The sequence below is a fragment of the Ambystoma mexicanum genome, chromosome 4p (genome assembly GCF_040938575.1).
Source record: "Ambystoma mexicanum isolate Mex_15411 chromosome 4p, UKY_AmexF1_1, whole genome shotgun sequence".
Taxonomy (NCBI): Eukaryota; Metazoa; Chordata; class Amphibia; order Caudata; family Ambystomatidae; genus Ambystoma; species Ambystoma mexicanum.
In genome coordinates, this window is record NC_090927.1 from 203,172,740 (window position 1) to 203,194,689 (window position 21,950).

At 47.7% G+C, this 21,950-nt stretch overlaps 1 protein-coding gene across 10 annotated transcripts in view; it reads left to right on the top strand.

Moving 5' to 3' along the window:
• The window catches only part of HMBOX1 (homeobox containing 1), an 802,934-nt gene that overhangs the window by 364,334 nt on the left and 416,650 nt on the right, over window positions 1-21,950 (top strand). For 7 of the 10 annotated variants that reach the window (XM_069605709.1, XM_069605710.1, XM_069605704.1 and 4 more), the window contains 2 exons: window positions 18,325-18,390; window positions 20,417-20,502. In XM_069605709.1, the coding sequence (XP_069461810.1) occupies window positions 18,325-18,390; window positions 20,417-20,502 (152 nt within the window). The remainder of the gene's footprint in view (window positions 1-18,324; window positions 18,391-20,416; window positions 20,503-21,950) is intronic. The other 3 variants (XM_069605705.1, XM_069605707.1, XM_069605708.1) reach the window with 1 other exon arrangement.

The following is a 21,950-nucleotide window of genomic DNA, read 5'->3' on the forward strand; positions in this document are numbered from 1 at the left end:
AGAGGAGCCTGCAGGGCTACCGAGCAGGAAGATGCTGTCACAGCTCGACTGAAGGCGAGACCTCCTCCTGGGAGGTGTGGCAAGGGAGGAGTGTGCATGCCGGTGTGGTGGGCAGAAGCACAAACAAGGCTGCGGAATGCCCGGCTCCCCTGCTGAGAACCAGACTGAAAAAACCCAGTCGCAGAAGATCTCCTGTGGTACAGAGCGCTTGGACAGCCACTGAATGAAGCCGAGACAAACCAACAGCGAAATCCTGAATAGCTGCAGTGGCACTGGAGGAGATGCTCCAACATTCTCAGTGCCAGCGGGAAGAGGCCGTGGCAGACGATGAGTGTGCCTTCCCGGAGGAGCACCAGGGGAAAAGATGTATGCGGTTGCTCTGGGGAGCTGGGTTAAGGCCTGTGGAGACCCCACAAGGGGTCTAAAAGATATCCAACCCCAAGAGGGGGTGTGAAAGCTAAGACCCCAGGGCAGGTAGAAAAAAACAGAGCCCAGAGTGACCCAAACCCAAGAGGGTGGGAGGTGCAAGCCGTGACCCCAGGGCGGGGTAGAAGAAACCAGAGCAAAGAGTGCGCTAAGAGAGACTCGACCCCAAGAGAGGGGTTGGGGCGGGCGGGGGTCTGGCGAAACCCAACAGTGGGGTAGACTACAGTGGAGCCCAGAGTGGGCTGAGATAAATTCGACCCCAACATGACGTGTGAAACTCCAGACTCAAGGGAGAGGTAGGAATTGGAGAGTTTCCGAGAAGGAGCGAAAGAGGCCCCATGTCATCCAGAGGGAATGAAAGACATTTGTCAATCGATTTACCTGTGCATCGGGCGAGGAGCCCAAATACATCTGCTGAGATCTGTACTGGAGCTGTATACTGGACGAGAAGCTTTAGAGACATTCTTTGGTGATTTACTTTGCTTCAGGCGAGAAGCCCTCTTCTAAACCAACATGTTCAGGTCGGGTCAGAAATCAACCACTGTTCCATCATTTGGAAGAAGCCCCCAAGAGTCCTTTTTGTCTAAATTAGGTTATTTTGGTTTATAGTGGTAAGGAAAAAATCAAACTAGAATAGGTCTCTAGACGTCCGACAAACATTCTTTCGTTAGACCTCCTGACGTGCACCCTTTTGGACTTTCTTTTCTTTAAGCATAGCGTTAGGCAGAAACCTGTGCAGTTCCCTCTGGGACCACTGAAAAAGATTTAAGACTACAGGTGTTTGGCTGTAAACCCACTTGGTAGCAGTCTGTACCACACAGATTCACTTGGTAGCTGTGGCTGAGCAGTCAGATTTCCCTCAAGAAGAGTTAGGCAGTATACAGAGTATTCACAATAGGTCAAAAAGAACACAGTAGAACAAGCAAACACTGACCAGAGCTTGGTGTAAAAGAGATATAATTATTTATTTAAAACCACATCTAGTAAAACACACAGGCACTAATTAAGCAGTTCGAAAACACAGTCACTAAAAGATATACACTCCCTTAAAAGAATATTAGACAAGTCTAAAGTAAAAGCCCCACTTATTTTCAGACGGCGGTGAGCGCTTAACGCAGATGGCACTCTAATAATTCGTTTTAAAAGGGAGAGAAAAGCAGAGTATAATTTGAAACAGATCCCAACACTTTCACAAGAACACATCAAGAGAGGAAGGCAAAGTAAAACCGTGAAGTTAGAGTTCAGAAGGCCGGATCCACTTTAAGAGGATCAGAACGAAATGTGTCCAAGGTCACACGGTTGCAAAGTGCACAAAAGTCTCAAAGGTTCAGAAAGAGTTGGACCAAAAGAAAGGGACCAGTTAGAAGGTTAAGGGATTATTATTACCTTGTAGCAATCTTTAGAAAGGGAGGCCTGGCGGACACGGTACCTTAAAGTGGTGAGAATCCTCCAGCAGGGGCAGTTGTTCCTGGCAGCGGATGCAAGTCGGTGCTTCGTCTGGGGGAAGACAGGATCTCGTCGGGGAGGAAGACAGGAGTCCGTTGCACTGCCAGGGAAGAAACCAGCCGCGGAGTTCTCAGTTAAAAGGAGCGGTCCTTTGGTTCGCGGTTCAGTGGTAAGTGGCTATCCAGTTGCCGGGTGCTTGGCACGGGCAATTCGACCACAAGACGTCCTGGGATGCGAGAAAAAGAAGGTAAACTGGTTGTGCCCACCAGTCAGGGGAAGAAGACTCTCCAGCCGGGAGATCTTCTCTGTCGCCGGGAAGTGGTGAGTCAGTTCCGCAGGGCTCCACCGGTGGTGTCGTCGTAGCAGGTCGGCTCAGCTTCTCCCTCGTCGGATTCTCGGGTCCTGTGGCGACTTCTGAAGTTCCAGTCCCCAAAGCCCTGCTTTTATGCAGCACACCCCCATTCACTCAGCCTAGCTGTCAATCAAACATGCTAAGTGGTGAGCCGGCCGGCTCACCACTTGGGCCAATCACACCAGAGTGCGTCTTGAGTTACCAAGTTAACTCAGTCCAGGGTGCCTAAACCCCCTCCCACACTCCTGTGGTACCCAGACAGAGTGGCACCACTTTTGGAGGCTTCTGTGGAGAAGCCCGCCAAAAGTGGAACAAATGGCTCGACTTGGGTTGGAGTCACAGAAGAGAACACAAACGCCATTTTAGAATCGAGTCCTGGCAAAAAATACCAGGCAGCGAATTAATATTAAATAAACCGGTATGTTCGAGGCTATGAGAATTAAATAATTAAAGTTGGTAGCCTCGAACAATGGGAAAATCCCATAGGGATATATTCGCAGTCGAATATAAAAAGTAGTATCCACTGCCACCAGCCAAAACTCGATCAGGGGGGACGGAGACGTGCCCCCTCGACTAACAGACCCCGGGGCAATCGAATTGCCCCGACCAGTACGTCCACAATATGGTGGTTTGTACTGGTTTCTGTTCATAATTTGGGACTATTAAAGCCAATGGTGACTTTACGTGCCCTGGGAGACAGTAGTCAGTCCCAGGGTATGGAGTCTATGATGGGGTGTCACTATGACACCCCAGTGTCACTGCACGGAGGGTGCTGTGTAACACACATAGTAAAAACACATGAGACCCTATGGGGTAAACGACCCCATAGCCCATAAAACACATTAACAGTCAAAGGAACATCATAAATCATGTCCAAGAGTGGGAGAAAGAGTCTCACTCTTGGCAGGAGAAAAAAACAAACTCCAGAAATCCAGCAAAGCTGCTGGGGGACTCACTAGGTTAGGAAATTCAGCCTAAACAGAGAATTCTCCCTAACACATAGGACCTTGAAACTTAGGGATGGAATATAGTTTTTGTTATACACAAATAAAACCTTACTTTGAAAATGTCATCTTGTCAGTCTCCTGTTTCAGACTTGCCTCACAGGGTAGAACGTTATTTGTTTGAAGTGTTTAAACACAGTAGCCCTTTCTGTGTGAGGAGATTGTTCAGAAGGGGATATCATTTCAACACAAAAATGAATAAATGCAGTACTACCAAGTTCCGTCTGGCTTAGAAAATGCTATGCTGTTAAAACAAACACTTTCCACAGGCGTAAAAATGCACATCATTTAGTACACCTTACAATGTCTACTACACAGTGTAAATTTGCATTTTCTGAACAAAGAATTACATCCAAGCTGTACAATGTACCTTGTGGCCGTTTCAGACATTTGTATTGAGGAAGTGACGAGGGCCATTCTCTTCAATTGTGTGATGCACACAGTTGGCCTATACTCTGGTAAAAGGAGCATAGTCCAAATTACTCTACAAGGCCGCTCAATCCTGGCATTTTAATAATCTGGCACAACCTTTACTTCAAAATGCAGTCGTGTGTAATTAGCCAGCCTATTGAAGTTGTACCTAAAAGCCTTATTTTATTATTTTACTTGTTTATTAAGCGCCAAAAGCCCGCAGGCATCATGGCACTACACATACACATGAGACCAGAAAACGGGACGACATATAATTCCGCAGGTGACCATGAGGGGGATGGTGCCTGAGGAGGGATTAGTCAAACAGAAGAAGGGTCTTAAGATGCTTCCTAAAAGGTTCCAACTTGCAGCCCAAGACGCATCAAATCACTAGTGGATGACTTTGTACATCCACTCCAACACGTCTTTGATAACAACCTCCCACTGCCTGTAGCACCAAGTGTCCGGAGGAAAGTTCGGAGCATTGGTCAAATTGTACTATCTAGAAAACTTGTTCTGTGTGCAGTTTTTCTAAGTCTCTAGCCTCCCAGCCTTTAGGATTGCCCAACCAGTAGTGAACGCCCCCAGGGATGATGGTAGAGCTGTTTGGTCTGTTTAGTGGAGTAAGTAAGTGGATAAGATCCTCGTTAAAATTGGTATGGTTTCCGGAGGGACTACTGCAGTGCTTCTCGCAGACAAAGGGATAACCAGGTCTCTCGATTTTAAAATTGAAACTATTTAAGAGAAACCAAATGATAGATCAAGTTACATAAACATTTCAGCAGTCTGTTAATATAATACGTGAATGTTAATATAATATGTGAAAAGGTATGATCCATACTATGGTGAGGCATATAGGTAACAACTCAGACAGTAGAGTCCTTGGTCGTAGAGAGGGTAAAAACAGCATCTCTTTCAGTTGGCAAGGTTTTTGCAAGTACTTATGAAATGTTAGATCAATCAACCTTTTATTTTGTGTGCATCACATTGACACTGAAACTGAAATTTATAATGGCATTTAAACAAATATTTCATTTGAACTTACAGAACACTCAGTACGGATCATCCTGTTTATAAAACGAACAGTAAGCATCCAAAAATAATTCTTTCTAACAAATGTTTAGGTGACTGCCTAAAGTAACTTGCTCTAAATCCTGTGGTCCCTGAGATCCAGCAGTGCTGGATCATACTGAAGATTGACATTACAAATACATCTTAATCCATAATTGGTTCAGAAAACAGCAATGAACATAACCTTATGGAATGGTGAACCCAGTAACGCCAAATAAACAGGAACTCTTATTTTCCATCTTTCTATGTTATCTTCATGCCACAATGACCCACGTACACAACCACATCACTGAAGAAGCTGCACCCTCATTCGAGATGGCAAAATGAAGGCTTTGTAAATGCAGAACCTCTCTAACTCATATGTGAATGTGTGGTTACTTGCCCAGGCCACACGCACGCCTAACTGTTATAACAGGGCACACACTTGGCGACCATCACTTTATATCAGACACAATAAATTGACATACCAGAACTGTATCCTGGGTAGAAGCCCCCCCGCATACTGATTCGCCCTAGCACCAGCACAGAAATTGATTATCGATTCAGTTCATGTTGCTAGTTTCTGTCGTCTGTGGACAATTTCGGCAATTTCAGCTATCACTATAATTCAGCTGTAGAGCAGATAATGCATGCTAAAAAAGCCAAGCAACTAGAAGTATTCTCTTAATACCAGTGATGGCAAGAGGAGAGTGCCTAAAGGTGAACATTTCAAAGTCCTTGATGACTCATGTAAATCCTGACACAAATGGACACCCAGAATCCTTTGTTACATCAGAATGGTGATGTAAGAGGGAATAATTAGACTGAGTGGTTTGAGCAGCCCAATAGTTATGTCCAGTAGCAGTGCAGCCATATTCTAAAGCTAGCAACCAAACTTATTCAGCATTCGATCTTTCATGGATTCACATGCTGTGAATATTTCCCGTTGTCAGGCTGGGAAAACTCGTTAACTTTAACATAGTGGTTTTCCTATGGAAAACTTAGACACCTTGAGTGTCCTATCGACGTCTTTATGGGTGCTTTAGACCACACCCATGGGTTGTCCAGTATATAGCCCCACCCTCACGCTTCCCTTCAGATTTCAACCATCTTCCAAACTGATGGGATCACCTCATGTTCTCTCCGGAGAAGTCACTCTTTTTCCCCCCCCCCCCCCCCCCTCCCTACGCAGCCTTCGCTGTTTCTAGTGGATTGTTGGGTACTTCTAGGCCCGTCATGTCATCGATGGGGTGGGGTCAGAAGAAACTTTATTTTCGACCGTGTGAGACTTGCAGCCCAAGAATGTGTATGAGGGGGACAGCCATGTGGACTGCTTGTACTGCTTATACCCCAATCACTCCGTCGAGGACTGTGCCATCTGTCGGGGGTTCTCCCAGAATACACTCAAGGACCGCAAGCAGCGGTTGATCTGCTGGCTGCACAAAGAGGGCTATCTGGCTTCGGAGGTGGGATCCTCCCGCAGGGTCAGGTCCTCTACTCCTTGGACCCGAGAGGTTGCCGTCGCCCCAGAGGGCATGGCTGGCAGAGCCATTGCCTAAGAAGCAAAGCACGCATGCCAGACCGGAGTCAGAGTTGGGGGTGGGGGAAGGCGGTGAGTCTTCGGTGACACGGCCGGTGCAGCGTAGTACAGGGTCGGCCCCCCTCTCAAGGCAAGTCTGCGCCACGGGCAGATAGGCCGAAGGACTCCAGTTCATGCCCGCAGAAGCCTGCAGAACCGACGCACAAGGCCTCGGCATCGGATAAGGAGAAGTCCAGGTCTCATTCGTCCTCTTCGTCGACAAAGAAGTCGTCTTCAAAGGATAGGCGTCCCTCCTCTTCGGGCCATGAGTCCTCGAAACATCGTTCCTCGTCCAAACAGCCCTCTTCTCATGCTAAGGAGGGGTCGGTGCCAATGACCGCCCGAAGGCTGGTCTGTTATCGTCCGTTCCTCCGATGACGGCCGCCTCGACGAGGGACCCTCCTTCGAAGACAGCTATAACATCTATGGCCCCGTTGATGACCTTGCTGACGACGGCCTGTCGACCTTGCTGACAACGGCGACAGTGGTGCTGCAGGAGTCCTGGATGCTGCTCATGGCCGATGTGGATCCGGCATCTTCTAGGGATGCAAAGTGGCAGTCGGGGGTAGGATTTACAACCATACTACCGATGGATATTCTCCAGGAGCTGCCGTCGGCCTATGTGTTTGACTCAGATCACGGGGAGGAAGTGCAGCAGTAGCTGGATCCTTTGGTTTTGGGCCTATAGCCTTCTCTTCTGTCTACGTCCAGGCTGTCCAGTCTCAATATCCTCTGGTCAATCGGCACTCGTTACTCTCGATGCAGGTGCTTACGACGTTGCAGTCGCGCCTCAGGCAGTTGGATGCGAGGCGCCCTATACCTCCGGCTGTTCAGTTGATACAGGACTTGCTTACCATTCCTCGCCAGAACGTTGTATCGGTAGCCCCTCGCAGTAGAGGGCCTCATCCCAGAAGGTCTTCCCCGGTTCGGCCTCCTCTGCCGTCTCCCAGGTTGTTCAGTCCTCCTCAAAGGGATCATGAGGAAGGGGAGCTGATGGATTCTGAGCCGGACAGCGGACCCGCAGGACGCTCTCTCGACAGTCTCGCCTTCGCCCAGACGGGCGGAAACCTGGGATACTGATCCGGATCTGGATGCTCAGAGTAGCCCGGCCCAGCCATCTCCGCCGGATGATATTGGAGCGTTTCATGCCATGATGGCGAAGGCCTGACATGAGTTTGGCCTCATTCCGGAGGAGAAAATTAAAGACTGTTTTTTGTTTGACCATATAGGGAAGAGGTGACAGGCATTCTTCTTGATCCCCCTATTGGACCACGTGTGGCAGGAAGGGCTTCGGACAATGCCCCACCCGTTTACGCCTGGAGAAGAAGTTCTAGGCGCCGGAGTCAACTCCGGCTTGGGCTGAGACGTCAGGCACTTGGAGTCGGTTGTTTCAGCTGCAGCAAATAGAAAAAGGTTCGTACTCGGCACAAGTGTGCGACTCCCCCCGACAATGAAGGCCGTAAGCTGGACGCTTTCGGAAAGAAGGTCCTCACAGTGGGTGCATCTACGGTCAAGGCTGCCAACTCATTGTCTATCATGGCGCGATACGACCGCAAGATGTGGCACAGATTGGCTCCTCTGTTGGACCACCTACCTCAGCAGCAGCGGAAGGAAGCAATGCTTTTTTTGTTCGGGAGGGGAAGGAAGCAGCAAATCATAGTATTAACATTGCGGTTGACCTGGCAGAGTCTGGGTTTAAGCAGATTAATAATGGGGTGGTTCTCCACAGAAAGGCCTGAATTCACTGTACTGATTTCTGGCCAGAGGTTCAGCACAAGGTGGTGGACATGCCTTGCGAAGGGGAACATCTTTTCGGAGGGTGCGTTTCCCCTGTTTCCCCTGATCAGGAAAACAATTCAGATGATTTGCAAGGTTCCATGCAGGGTGATTCTGGTGGCCCCGTTCTGGCCCAGACAGTCTTGGTTCTCAGACCTTCACTTAGCGGTGGACGACCCTCTTTACCTGGGTTCGGAGCAGGATCTTCTTTCACAGAACGAGTGCAGGGTGTGGCTTCACAACTGAGGCTCCCTCAACCTGGTAGCATGGCTCCTGACCAATCAGAATTCGGAGACCTAAGGATTCCTCAGGATTGTCACTGCATCTTGGCTGCAGCGAGGGCACCATCAACCAATGTGTCATACGCCCAGAAGTGGAAAAGCTTCTGTATCTGGTGTTTGCAGCAGCCGGACTTGCAGCAAATGCAGGTTTCGCCTCCACAACGCCTTCCTCACCTTCTGCTGTTGGCAAAGGAGGGTCTAACATTGTCCTCTATCAAGGTCCACTTGGCGGCTATCTCAAGATTGACAAGGCAGCGCTACTCAACACCTCTGTTCTGTGACAGATTAATTAAACATTTCAAGGACCTGTTCAGGACTTTACCCCTGAAGAAAAAGTTTTCTCCGCTCTGGAGTCTCAACTTGGTGCTCGCGGCCCTTAGAAGCCACCGTTTGAGCCTATGTCGACGGCAGCTATAACATTTCTCACTTGGAAGGTTGTTTTTCTGGTGGCTATTACATCTTCCAGGCGGGTTTCAGTACTGCAGGCTCTGGTCATTGACCCTCCATACATGCGTTTCATGAAGGACAAGGTTCTCCTTTCTACAAATCCCCACTTTATTTCTAAGACTCCGTCGGACTTTCACAAGAACTCTACGATAGCCTTGCCAACCTTTCTCCAGTGGAGAAAGCATTGCATTCATTGGATGTCAAGAGAGCTTTGAGGTTCTATCTAGACCAGACTAAGTCATTCAGGTCATCTAGGCAACTTTGTGGCTTTCAGCCCCTCCAACAAGGGGAAGCTGATTTCAAAGCAAGACATCTCACGATGGATGTCGTCTACAATCTCATTCTGCCACGAGAAAGCCAACAAGCCTTTGCAGTCGACTCCCAGGGCTCACTCTACGAGGTCCGCAGCGTCTTCGGCGGCTCTTTGGGCGGGCATGCCGCTCAGTGACATTTTCCAGGCAGCAACGTGGGCAGTGCTGCACACATTTACCAGACACTACTGTCTAAATCAACAACATGCTGAGGATGTGCAAGTGGGGCATGCTGTGCTTCAATGCCTGTTCCAGTAAGGTAAGCACCCCTCCGACCCCCCAGTTTTTTTTTGTTTTTTTTTTGTCTATGCTCATGTTTTAGTTTTCGAAATAACTGAAAGTAATGTCTTTCTGTTGTTGTTTTAATTACCTGTTGTATAAGGCCTGTTTGCCTGTTATGCACCTCCAGGTCCTCTTACTGCTACGTACTCTATTGACAGCATGCGAATCCATGAAAGATCCAATGCTGGAGAAGGGAGTAGTTTCTTACCTGTAACTCCATTTCTCCAGCGTTGGTATCTTTCAGGGATTCACTTCAGGCAAACATCCTTCTCCGTTATCCTCCTTGTTAAAATCTGAAGGGAAGCTGCGGGGCTATATACTGGACGTCCCATGGGTGTGGGGCAAAGCAGCCATAATGATGTCGATAGGACTAAAGGTGTCAAAGTTTTCCATAGGAAAACCACTATGTTAAAGTTTTTTTTTGTTGTTTTAAACAATTTTTATTAATTTTTTTACAACAAACATATAACCATCACACCCGACATTTTCAGTTACAAGCTTTTAAGCGTACATTTGCATATTATCTGTTACCGTCTTCCTCCCGCCCCCCACTTTAATTTGAGCTTCCACTTCAGTTCTTCAGGTTTCCCGTTTCTTAGGGTTAGTCCCCTTCTACATTCTCAGACGCGTCATATTTTCTGGAATTGGCATGGGAGGATCCCGACAGTGTGGCTACCATTTGTCTCCATGCTATCAGAGGTCCCACTTCATTATCCTCCCCTTTCTTAGCTGCTTCATACCATACTACTGTCTTAGCATCTGCCTATTTCAGGAGGTCGTTCCACCATACCTCCTAATCTGGGTCTATGGCCAGCCTTCCAGCTCATAGCTATTCTTCTTTCGGCTAGAATGTAGGCCAGGTCCTTGAGTTTGCACACATGTTTCAGGTTACATGGTCAGGTGAATCCCTCATCATGCATGCCCACACGGATTCCACATCTAGCTTTATTGCCTTTTCAGATAGTCGTAGTTTCATTTCCTCCCAGAATTTTCCCTCCTCCGGGCACTCCCAGAACGTATGGATCATCCCGGCATCCACCTCCCCGCACTTGGGGCATTTTTGAACTTCAGTACGCCCAAAACTGGCGATCCTTTGGTGGGTCATTTATGCCCTATGGGTGACCTATAACTGAATCTGCTGCAGCCTGGCGTTCCTAGATACCTTTTTGTGATATCTTTGGGCTCTTTCCCACTGCCCGTCTTGCATAGGTTCCCCGGCTTCCTCCTCCCAGTCCCTTCTTAGTTGGAGCAACTCCTTACCTACTCCAGACAGCACCAGATCATAGATCCGGGATGTTTCGTGCCCTCCCTCCGAGATATCGTACATCGTTTCTATAGTGGTGTCAGGTTGTTCTGCTAGTGCTATTTCGGACCAAGTTTCCTTCACCGTTTAATTATTCTAGTATATGTGATATATTGCCCCGAATGTACCCCTGTTTCGTCAACTAACATTTGAAAATGCAGTGCCTTCCCCTCTTGCCATATATCTCCCAAGGTCGCTAGGCCTACCGGCTCCCAGTGTTTGCGGATCCCTTTCCTCAGTTACTCATCCACCCCGCATAGTGCCACGAGTGGCGCCTGCGGGGAGCATGGGGCCGGGTTTCCCACAACTTGGCACGCTTTGCGCCATATCTTCCAGCCCAGTTGCAGCAGTCTCGATCGCCCATGCAGCTCTGGTTTGGGTAGCCATATCCGTTCTTTTAGGAAGTAAGGGTCACATTCACCCCTCAGCATTCTAGATTCTGCTGTCTTGTCTTCCGGCAGCCACCTAGCGACATATTGTAACTGCCCTGCCAAGTGGTATATCTCAAAGTTCGGCAGGTTTATACCCTCTCTGTCATACGTGTTCTGTAATTTCCATAGGGATACTCTGTTTCTGGAGTTGTGCCACAGGAAACCTCTGCATAAGCTCTGGAGTTTATTAAAAAAGCGTTTGGGATATTTACGAAAAAATGTAATAGCCTAGGCAGGACCGCCATCTTAAGCAAGGCCGCCCTCCCTACCATGGCCAGGGGGAGCTTTGCCCAGAACACCATGCTGTTCTTGATGCCATCTACTGCCCTCTCTGTGTTATGTTTGTCTGCAATTGAGTGATATATGTTAATCCCCAGGTATCTAAATGTTCTGGTCTGCCAGGCTATTTGCAAAATCGGTAAGTTCTCCTGTGGGACTCCCCTGTACCTCCCCAGGGAGAACATGCATGATTTTGTGTGGTTCATCGCTATGCCCGAAAAAGTTGCGTGGCGCTCCATCACCTCCAAGATGTATTGCAAGTTTCCCTCTGGTTACCGCAGGTATAGCAGCATATCATCCGCATACAATGATATCAAGTGCGGTCCCCCTTTAGTGTAAACCCCTATTTCTTCGTACTGCTGTCTCAGATAGATCGCTAGTGGTTCTAGTGCGAGGATGTATAGCATCAGGGACCATGGGCAGCCCTGTCTCGTGCCTCTGCTGAGTTGCCATTTATCTGAAATGATCGCTCCCGTTTTGACCCTGGCTGTCCGGGAGCTATACACCATTTTCACCCACCAAAGGTATCCTGGTCCCATACCATATTCTTTCAAGGCTGCCATCATCCAAGGCCACCTTATGGAGTCAAAGGCTTTCACTGCATCTAACGAGGCTACTGCTATTTCACTTGGGTCGCCCTCCGTCTATTCTATGATATGGTGGAGCCTCCTGTGGTTATCGGATACGCTTCTACCTGGGATATATCCTGTTTGATCGGAGTGGATACGTTTATTTATTACCCGCTTAAGCCTGTTTGCCAGCACTGCCGTGATGATTTTACTGCCCTGGTTTAACATGGAGAGTGGTCTGTATGACCCACAGTCTGTGCTTGGCTTGTCATGTTTGAGGAGTGGAATGATTACCGCCTCCCTCAGATTGCAGTCTCCCTTTCTCGAAGGCCTCATTTAGCATTGCCAATAGTGGGGGGAGCACTTCCTGTCTATATGTTTTATAGAATTTGCTCGGGAGCCCGTCTGTCTCAGGGGCTTTGCTCGTGGGTAGATGTATTACCACTGTCTCTAGTTCCTCTATTGTGATTGGGGCGTCCAGGTTCTCCCTGTCTTCCTCACTCACTTTGGGTAATCCTATGTCTTCTTGCGTCTCCTGAGTCTCCTGCTCCGCCGCCTTTCCTACATCTTCATAGCGGCGTTTGTAGAATCTAAGGAATCCCTCATTAACACTCTCCTGGGTGTTCCAGATTTGGCCCGCTTCTCCCGTTATCGCTCTAATGGCTGATCTTGGTGTCTTGTTCTTGTATAGCCATGCGAGCAGCCTCCCCAGTTTGTCTCCCCCTGCGTGTTGTCTTTCAATATATTTTTTGTAATTCAGGTTGCATAACATCTCCCAGAGCTCACCACATGCCTGTTGTAGTTGGCTCACGTGTTTGGCGTCCTCCTGTGAGGTGCCCCCTCTTTTCATAATCCCCTCTAATTCCTTTTCTGTTTCCTTTAACTCTCTCACTATACCCCCTTGGAGTCCTCTAGATTTGGATATGGCCGCCCCACTTACTACGACCTTAAAGGCCTCCCATAGTGTACCCTCTGACTCCACACTTCCGGTATTATTTTCGAAGTACCCAATTATCTCTTCCCTTAGGTCCTCTCAGAATGCGGTATCCTTCAGTGCCTTGGCTCTAAGCCTCCATGTTGGGATCCTGGCTCTGGGGGGCTTATGTCGCCACCCCAGGACCAGATGGGAATGGTCCGATAGTATTCTCGCCTTATAATCTGAACCTGTCATTTCCCCCACAAGTTCCGGAGTGGCAAATATGTAGTCCAGTCTCGTGTACAGGTTTTGTGGGGCGGCATAGTGCGAGTAGTGCCTATCGTACGGGTGTTGCTGCCTCCATATGTCTTCCAGCCCGAAGTCTCTCAGCAGGGCTTGTAGCGTTTTCGCTGCAGGGTTGGGCTTATCTAGTTTCGTGTCTGATCTGTCCATTTTGGGGTTCAGCGTGCAATTGAAGCCCCCTCCCCATCTAACCGTACTTCCCATGTGAGGACTGATTTTGCCATAGTGTTCTAAAATAGGCTACTGTGTCTTGGTTAGGAGCGTATGTATTTATGATGCACAGTTCTCTATTCTCTAGCAGCCCTAGGATCACTACCATCCTCCCATCCGGCTCCACCGTGGCCTGCAGTATCTGGAAGGGCACATGTGGCACCACCCAAATGATCACCCCCTCCCCCGGCATACGCCGAGTACGTTGCTCCTATGGTGGTCCCTCCACTTTTTCTTAACCACTTCTTGTTTCTCCTTGGTGAGGTGGGTTTCTTGCAATAAGGCTATATCCACTTTTTGCCGTCTCAGGTACATCATTACCTTATTTCTCTTTAGGTAGCTGTTGAGACCTCTGACATTCCAAGTTACTATTCTAAGGTCTTCCATTATCCCGTCTGATCTCGCCACCAACCCCCCGACCGATTGTCTTACCCGGTCTGCTCCAATTTCCCTCCTCCTCCTGCTTCCAGCTCTGGCACGTATATGTGTAAGCTCGTTCCCCAACTGAACACACTGCAAATCCATCAAATCCCCTCCCTTCCCCCGCCCTGCCCGTCCCCAACTGTTGCTGTTCCCTCCCCCCCCAAATCCCCACAACTGTTGCTCAGCTCCGAGGGGCGTGGCTAAAGAGCCATGGACTAGGACGTGCTTTCGTGCTGTGCTCCTGATGATCCAACTTTATCTGAGAAATTATGCTTTTAAAAATGATGCGCACGCCCAGAAACTGAACGGATGGGCGTTGGAACATATGTATTGTAAGAATCCTGTTAAACAACTCACTCGTGCTGGCGGATTGGAAGACAAATAGACTTTGTGTGGAAAGGCCGCGTGGATATATGGTTGCCAAGATGGCGGACAACAAAGGGAGTGTTGTCGCAGCCTAGATGTCTAAGGAACTCTTTTTCTCTGTACGAAGCGCGAAAAGGACAGTTACCAGAGGCAACGTAATGCGCTCCTGCTTTCTACTGGGGAAAAAACAAGTCCGCGCTGCCGGGCCTGACCGAAGATAGCAGCCGGAGATGGCCACAATTGTAACAACTGAGCTCGATGTGCCAGCGCGGCTCTTACAAAGCCAGCTGAACCATTCTGCATCGCAGGTAGGGGTGGACGTCGGCTACCAGCAGCCGGCACCGAATGTTGTTCCAAGCTGCTGGATTGATGAAGCGGCACTCCCAGAATCGAACAAAATTAATGTATTGCTGGTGAGAGGCTACAGTAGCAGTGGAGAAACGCTGCATGCAGGCGCGGCTCCTAGCCGCTTGCAAAGGCAGCCGGACTGGGAGGGGGCTGAGGTCCGTGGAATTGAGAGCGAGCAGGGGTGAAAGTAAACATGAAAATGCCACTGAAGAGCGGCTAGTGCGTGTGAGCAACGTAGCACCGAGTGTGGATGGCGGCGGGGGCTCATGTTCGCACGAATTACGCGAAACGGTGCCCTGAAGTAAATACAAACGGAGCAAGATCCCGAACTGAACCACGAGCACCTATTAATGATTACACAAACATCAGCCGAATACTGTACACAAGCGCGGCTCCCTGCCGCTCATAAAGGCAGCCAAGCTTGAACACGGCACACGCAACAGTGACCCGGTGCTGGGTCGAACGAAGCAGGAAGCCAGATTGAGTTCCCCTGAATGGAACTAATGTACTGTGGGTGCGGAGTGGCGCGCTGCCCGAATTGAGTGGCACCTGAAGTCAGTGCCACTTAGAATGGCAGCAATAATACATCTGGGTGCAGTATAAGCTTGCCCTGCCGCATCAGGAGTTTGGGGTCTACCCCCTTCCACTGATGGGACACTTGGGAAATGCACAGTTGCTGGACTGTGCAATGACTCTGTGACTGTGGAGGGAGGCCATGCGCAACACAGGGTTGAACTGGCATATGAGATGGGCAGATGACCTGTCACTCATGATCGGATGCCACACTGTAAGCTGCAACTGAGGTTGGGATCTGACTAACTTCCTTGGCATTGGCGGTGCTGACTTCTGTGTTAAGTTTCACAGCGCTCTCCGGCCCACTTGTACGTTCTGCCAATGCTCTCACATCCTGTCGCAGGAGGTTTACATCTATTCCCACTGCATCGATCTTGAATTCCAGTGCCGCCTGTAGCTCCACCATCGCGGTCCCCCACAAGGATTTCAGTTCTGTTATAGTGTCCAGGATCAATTGATCTTCTTGTGGTGGGGTTGTTGTTTCCTGTGCGTTACTCTTGGCCTGTGCAGGCATAGTCTGGGGACTGCGATGATTTAGTGAAGATGTCCATTGTAGGCTGCTGGGCCTTAGCTTTACCACCCCTGAGCGCCATTGACCCCACAGTCTCCAGCTTGATCTGCGTATTGTCCTCAATCTCTTGGCGACCTTGTGGTAGAAGTTCTTATATTGGCCACCAGCTACCCGTCTCAGGTGTGTGTGGGGGGTCACAATGGTGCGGGCCACCACTTTCTTGTGTGTCTCAGAGAACCATTCACTATGTATGGGGTCTGCATCACCAGTCCCTGGTTTGGTAGCTTGTGATGTTCTTAATTTCCGGTGGGGTTCACCGCTCCTCTGTGGCCAGTTTCTTCCTATTACTTCGTTGCCAGCTGAGCACTGTCTATGCGCACCTGTTGATTTTGGCGATGTTGTTTGCCCCCAGCTCTCTCCTTTTTAATTGTGGGCTCTGCCTCCCGCACTGTACTGTAATCAGCTCTGTCAATGGCCACACTCGTGACTGGACGTTTTATTTGGCCCTTAACTACGCGTCCCAAGTGTGTGGGGACCACAGTGGTACAGTCCACCACTTGCTCGTGTTTCTCGGGGGACCATTCACTGTATATGCGGTCCGCATCACCAGTCCCTGGTTTGGTAGCTTGTGCTGTTCTTAGTTTCCACTGGGGTTCACTGCTCCACTGTGGCCAGTTTCTTCCTATTACTTCGTTGCCAGCTGTGCACTGTCTTGCACATCTGTTATTTTGGCAATGTTGTTTGCCCCGAGGTCCCTCCTTATTTGTTTCGGGCTCTACCTCCCGCTCTGTATTATGAGCAGCTCTGGCAATGGCCGCTCTCGTGGTTGTGCCACTTCTCTAGCTGCCAACCTTCGGGCTGCATCAGCATGTGGTGGCCTTTTCCTTTCAGGCACCCCCATGGTGTTTGTGTATCCACACTGGCCCCTTGGCCGTGTTGCCGCCTCTCTGTCCGACAATCACCAGAGAAGGAACCTGGCCCCAGCTGTGCTTCTTCTCAATGCGCAAGGGCGCTCAGCTCCTCAACTGCAGCCGCTCACAGTTTGCAGCCCATGCCCCCCCTCCCCCTTGTCTCGAATTTCGATCGCTCGGCTGCCCGCCGTAAGTGAGCAGCAGAGCTTTGCCGTGCCTCTGCTGCTCTTCTATAAGGGAACCGCTGTGGCGCGTTCCCACCGTCTTTTGGTCCCGTGGTCCCTGCAATGCGCTCCGAGCGCTTGCGCTTCTCAGGCTGCTGCAAAGCCCGACAGGGCTTCGTGTTGCAGAGCCTGTAGCAATGTTTCTCGTTGGGTTCAATCTGAAATATAGTATCTGCTCGGGTGCGAAACTTGTATGCAGATTTGTCAAAAGGCACCAAATGTATATAACCTGTTTAAACATTTTGGGACACCCCCTCTCATTTTGCCCCCTCTTCGCAAAACGGTACCCAACTTTGCAAAAGCAGTCGATGTTGGGTCTAAAATGAGAATTCAATGCAGTTTCATTGAATGGCACCAATTTTATAAGCCATACAAAACCTGCTGTGCACGAACCCCATAATGCAAAAATATGCCTGAATGTCCTCGAACTTTTGCCAAGTTTGCAAACATCCCAGCAATGTCCCTGAACTTCTGAGATGTTCACAGACTTCAGAGAAGAAAAGAAACCCGATTATTTTTTGCTTTTTCTGGACATATTTGATCCCATCCTCATCACCCCTCTCCTCCCCAGAGATTGTTTCATTAGTTTGACAAGTGTAATGTGTCTTTAAATATGTTTATACCACTATGTCCTCTGACTATGGGCCCTGTTCGCAAATCCAAAATGGCGTCTGTTTCAAAGGTTTTGACGCAGCTCACGTCTTTAATTGACAAATCCGTGGGTGCACGCGATGTCCGTGAACTTTATGCGGCTCTGATTGGCCTAGAGTCGTCTGCGGATACCAAATCAGCAAGTGAGTCCACGGACAGAACGCAGATATCACACATTTTTTTCCAACCTACTTTTTGACCATTTAAAAAAAACAAAAAACTACTGGACGGGTTTACAACAAATTTGCAAAAGCACACTTTTGGGACAAAGCCTCCTCGCGCAATTTTGGTGCATATCCATCCAGCGGTTTGGGCTGTAGGCGTGAGCAAAAACATTTTTCCATTGTGTCAGAGGATTTCTAAAGTTTTTGAAAAGTTTCCTCTAACTTTTCCCCCATTCATGAAACCGCACCAAACTTTGGAAAATCATTCAGAGGTGAGCATATACTTTTTTTTTGTGCAAAGTTTGATGCGGATTCGTCAGACGCCGCCAAAGTTATAAACTGCCCAAAAACTGCTCTTCCTATGGGTTGAACAATGTAACCATAACTCCAGGGCCCCTCCACTGTAATATATATTTTCAAAATTATTTGTATTGAAGATTTTAAAATTGTAAATCAGTTTATATTTATAATGATGCAGAAAGATGGATCTAAATCTCCCTGATTAATAGAGATTTTTTAACCCCCATTTGTTTTCTTGTTAACTTCTAAATTGTGTGAGATTTAAATGCCCAACTTCATTATCTGTTCGATTTTGTTAGTGACAGCTTAAATTCCTTGCAAAGAAGATCAACGTGTCTCTTGACGCAAAATGTTGAATAGTTTCCCTATCAACTTTTTCTTTATGTACCTTTGTCTGAATCTGAGTGTAGCTTTTGCTCTGTGGGCGCTTTATAAGGGACACATTTCCTAACTAGAATTATCACTTTTCTTGCCTAGGAAGAACATGATGTTGAGAAGACCCTCTCCACACGCGGCCATCTCAACTAACTTGCTTCTTTCCTGGTGAGAAAAGTTTATTTTAGGAATGTGATAATGGTATTTAGGGTATATAATGTTCTACATAAATCAACCTTTTTATTGGCATTTTTAGCCCCCACTATGTTCCTAGTTGCCATTGTCAATTTAGGTGCATATTTTGCAATCATGATGCACCCTCCTAAAACCATCCCAAGTTGCTCTTCTTTTCAATACACAAAACATTTGCTGGACTATCCTGAATTCACATAATACCTACACTGCACAGGAATACTACCAATGCTATTTTATTCACCTGAACATATGATGATCCTATAATAGTTGATAAATGTGAACTCTTATAAGACCTTTCAAACGTTACATGTTTCCCCAACGTAGATCCCATTACCCTGCATGATCCATTTAATATCCTATTTTAGCTGCCCCCTCCCCCCTAAGAGTCCATCGATGTAAAGCCATCAAAATAGTCCTCTGTATGCCCCTAAATCTTGAAATGAAATGGCATCTGTACATTACTCAACAGTTGTTTGATATGTAGCTGCATATAGTAGATCATTTTTTAATTCATCTCTTACAACTAGGTCTAAAAATATACCAATCCAATTATATCCCATATGCCAAATGTGTGCGTTGTGCCTCCTCCTGATTTAGAAAGAATGCCATAGCCATCACCCAGCCTTGAAGTGTGATTTTTAACTGTGTGAAATTATTTCATTTGATGTAATCAGTGTGCACACTCTCGGTAAAGGGGATATAATTGGTTTGTATTTTATGCAGGAGCTGGCAGACTGTCCTTCACCACTGAATATTTGCTGCTGTGCTAACCCAAATTGTTCAGAGGGACGCCTGGTTGCTGAAATGCCAAATTTTGTTTTTCATTTTCCAAGAAAAATATGTTTACAACATGGTTTAAGTTGTGGGCCTTTGGATTAACATGTTTGTTCCTTTTAAATGTACTGATTTATTCATGTTTTAGTCTTAAAGAATGAATGCAAGCAGTAAAACGTTCTTGGCTAAGAAAGAGTTTAGTTATTCATCCACGTGTCTTCATAATAATTTCTCATTACCACGCAGGCATCTAGAGTTGCATTGAATACTGTAGGCCATGAAGACATCACAACAGATCCAGCCAGGAGGCTTGCAAATTGAACAAACATTGCAGTGTGAACACTGCATTCCCCTCTCTGGGTTAAGGGCAACTAATGCATGTGGAAGGGGAAGATTAATACTCATAGAAATGTTTTTTTGTAAAGCAGTGCTGGTTTCAGATAATGCTCACCGTATGCTGCCGACATGCTTGATTTTATTTTTTTTAGGCAACAGGAGGCTAGACTGCATATCTGGGCAAGGTATGTTTGGATTGTGGACGAATCCATCATGCCTGTCTAGCCTCCTCCCTCTCAAGAAGCCTATGCCACTTGCGCACTGTTCGACAACCCATTTATAGGCGTTGCTTTGAGTTTTGCTTTCACTGGTATCAGGTCTTTGTAAAGAGTCTTGTGTCAACAGGATCTGTGTACTAGCACACCAAGCAAGCACGGCTTCAAAATCTAACTGATGAACCCATTTTGTAACCAAGTGACAGTTGCAAGAGTGTGAAGTTTCAGGCTCAACGGGCATGTATCTTGCTTGCAGCATCTCCTACAATGGGTGTGTTTCAATCTATGATCCCACTACTTCTTGGAGCTAGCTTTCCTTGGTCTCCTTTCTTTGGTCTCCTGAATTTATCAGGTAGGGATTTGTGGGTAAGATGCATCATCCCTTTAGTAAATGTTACATTTCAAGCACCATGTTGCTTTAATACTCCTAACAATTAGGAATAAGCAAAGGGTGCAGCCCTCTTTCTGATTCTTTTTATTAAAGTTCCCTTGTGCAAAGAGGTTTCAGCTTCTAACCAGTTGTGTGGCTTTTGAGACTTTTAGTATGACACAGAGATGCATTTTTCTTTTATCCATCAGGTTACAGAATGTTGCATACTCATTATTTCATATTGGTTACTGTCTTCTGCGACTTTGTATTCTTTTTAATTTGGTTTTTGTTTCTTCTTTGACAGGAGGGATAGCAGTGTCATAAAAGACGAAATTAAAGCCTTCCTGGCCAATCGGCGAATTTCCCAAGCGGTTGTGGCACAGGTGACGGGTAAGGAAAGAGCCCCACATGCTGCTTCTTTTCAGATTTGCCACCTGTCTTATTATGTTGGTACAGATAGCGGACTCCTGTTCAGGTCTCTTCATTGCAATGTAGATCTGTCAGAATTCACCTGATGGTATATGCCTTTGATTTAATATCCATTGTCTTGAATATCATCAAATTCCTGTTTGAATCAAAAATGGTTTCCTTCTGTGCACAACTTTATTTTTTGTACCACCATTTAACATGTGAAATAAGTTTTATATGGGTGCAATTGGCGCTGTGAGAATCGGTGACTGGTTCAGGGTGGGGGAATTTATCTCGACTGAAATGTTCAGAGATATGGGATGCACTTCACTCAAGTTACTGATATATTGCAGCGTTAGGGGTACGTTTTAGCACGTATCTCTCCAGGACTGAAATCTCTTCACTGGCTCCCAGTGGCTGCGAGGATTAAGTTCAAAACCCTCTGCATTGTCCACAAGGCCTTCTGGGGCCTGGGACCTAAATACCTTCAACTCTCTCTTCCTAAATATCTTCCTTCACGAGCCCTTCGCTCATCCGTCTCCAACTCCCTCATGGTCAGCCGCTTCTCGAAGCAACGAGCTGGGGGTAGATCTCTCTCCGCAGCAGGGGCCTCCCTCTGGAACAGCCTTCCTGCCTCCCTGAAACTTGAGGAGAACCATCTCCGGTTCCGGAAGCACCTCAAAACCCTCCTCTTCGCTTCTGCCTTCTCTCTCCCTCTCCCCTGCTAATCCTGCTTAACTCCCCACTGAATTCAGCACTAAACCTGCATCTGGGCCACTCTCAGCAACCTCGGTCCAGGGCCCAGCCACTCTTCACTTGCACTGCCTCCCTGGCTCCCCCTGCACTGTGGGACTGTCACTGTATCCCTACAGCCCCCTTCCCAGCACTTGCTCTGCACTTACCTCGCACTTGCCACCAGCTGGCCCTTTTTATTTATTATTTATTATTTTTGACGCTACTTACCTTGTACTGCACTTCCCCCCCACCTCCTCCCCCTGCACTTCCTCCTTTTCCCCTTACCTCTGCACTTGCGCGATCTGAATGACACCTGGCCTAGTAGGATCGTTTGTCTGTCTTCCCCTTGTTTCCCTCCCTCCCTGCCTCGTCGCGCCTTGAAACACTTGTGTATAGGCGCGTTACAAATACCATATATCATATCATATCATATCACCCTGCTAGGCACTTTCCTGCATTTACCTCATCCCACAAATATGCTGCAACCACTTGTAACCAAGGAACAGACGCAACACCTAGTATCTTGACTGTACTCTATGGTTCGGGGTTGCCTCAAGGGTACAGCCAGGAAAGCCTGTTGGAGATGGTTAAAAACATTTGGCAATAGGATTGAGGAAGCTAACTGGAAATATAATTGTCAACAAACTCGGAAAGTGTCTCTGAATTACAAACATAAACTGCTTCATTTTAAGTTT